Source organism: Equus quagga, unplaced genomic scaffold (genome assembly GCF_021613505.1).
Source record: "Equus quagga isolate Etosha38 unplaced genomic scaffold, UCLA_HA_Equagga_1.0 HiC_scaffold_13697_RagTag, whole genome shotgun sequence".
In the NCBI taxonomy this organism is placed as follows: Eukaryota; Metazoa; Chordata; class Mammalia; order Perissodactyla; family Equidae; genus Equus; species Equus quagga.
The window spans coordinates 1-1,075 of record NW_025792547.1 but is presented as its reverse complement, the minus strand read 5'-3'; the positions used below and the strand labels follow the sequence as shown (position 1 = coordinate 1,075).

The window sequence follows — 1,075 nt, the reverse complement described above, 5'->3', positions numbered from 1 at the left end:
ATAGAATGAGGGCCCTTGGGCTTGAGGTAGATGATGGAGGCAAAACCGCAGTGCACGACCACCACAGTGAGGTGGGACACACATGTGGAGAAGCTTTTGTGCCGGCCCTCAGCTGAGGGGATCCTCAAGATGGCAGACACGATGAAGACATACGAGAGGAAGATGAGGAACAAACAGCCCATCAGAGCCGTGACAGAAACCAGGATCACACCCAAGGTGACAGACGATGCCTCCTTCCCACAGGACAACTTCAAGAGGGAAAGTACGTGGCAGAAAAAATGGTGGATCATATTAGACCAACAGAAGGTGAGATGAAAAACTATCAATGTCACCATCATCTCCATGACTGAGCCACCGGCCCAGGACCAGGACACAAGACAGACAAAGCCTCGGGTGCCCATGAGCACATTGTAGCGCAGAGGGTGACAGATGGCCATGTAGTGGTCATAGCCCGTGATCATGAGCAGGAAGGAGTGGGTGAAGCCAAACGTGATGGAGAAGAACATCTGGCTGGCACAGGCCACAAAGGTGATGGAGTGATGGGTGGAGAGCATGTCCACCAGCATGCCAGGGCTGACAGCCACGGTGAACAGAATCTCAGAGATGGAGAGGGCACACAGGAAGAGGTACATGGGCGTGTGGAGGCTGTGCTCACTCCAGATGGTGGCCATGATGAGAAGCTTCCCCAGCAGCGTGAACAGGTACATCAGCAGGTACAGGAAGAAGAAGATGGGCAGGAGATGCTGGGGAAGGTGGAGAAGCCAAGGAGGATGAATTCAGTCACCGTGCTCCAGTTCTGACCAGCCAAAGATGCTGAATCTGCTCAGATCAGAAACAGAATGAAGCAGGGTGATTAAAACATAGACTCTAACTGAGATTTGATGGCAATTTAAGAACTTTATACTATTGAACAATTGGCTTAACTTTTCTGGGTCTCACATTCTTCATACATAGCAAGGAGTAAATCATAATAGTCCTTACCATCAACACAGGGATAAAGATAGAATGAGATCAGCATAATACATGCATAAGACATAGTGTGACTACTGGGTTTTACTAGCAGTCACTAAAAGAA

At 49.2% G+C, this 1,075-nt stretch overlaps 1 protein-coding gene across 1 annotated transcript; it reads right to left on the bottom strand.

Moving 5' to 3' along the window:
* Positions 1-8: 8 nt before the first annotated feature.
* Positions 9-802, bottom strand: LOC124231953 (olfactory receptor 10H4-like; the record flags this gene model as incomplete). Its single annotated transcript, XM_046648947.1, has 1 exon — positions 9-802. A coding segment is annotated over exon 1 (699 nt), but the record flags the coding sequence as incomplete, so codon positions are not given.
* Between the last annotated feature and the right edge of the window lie 273 nt (positions 803-1,075).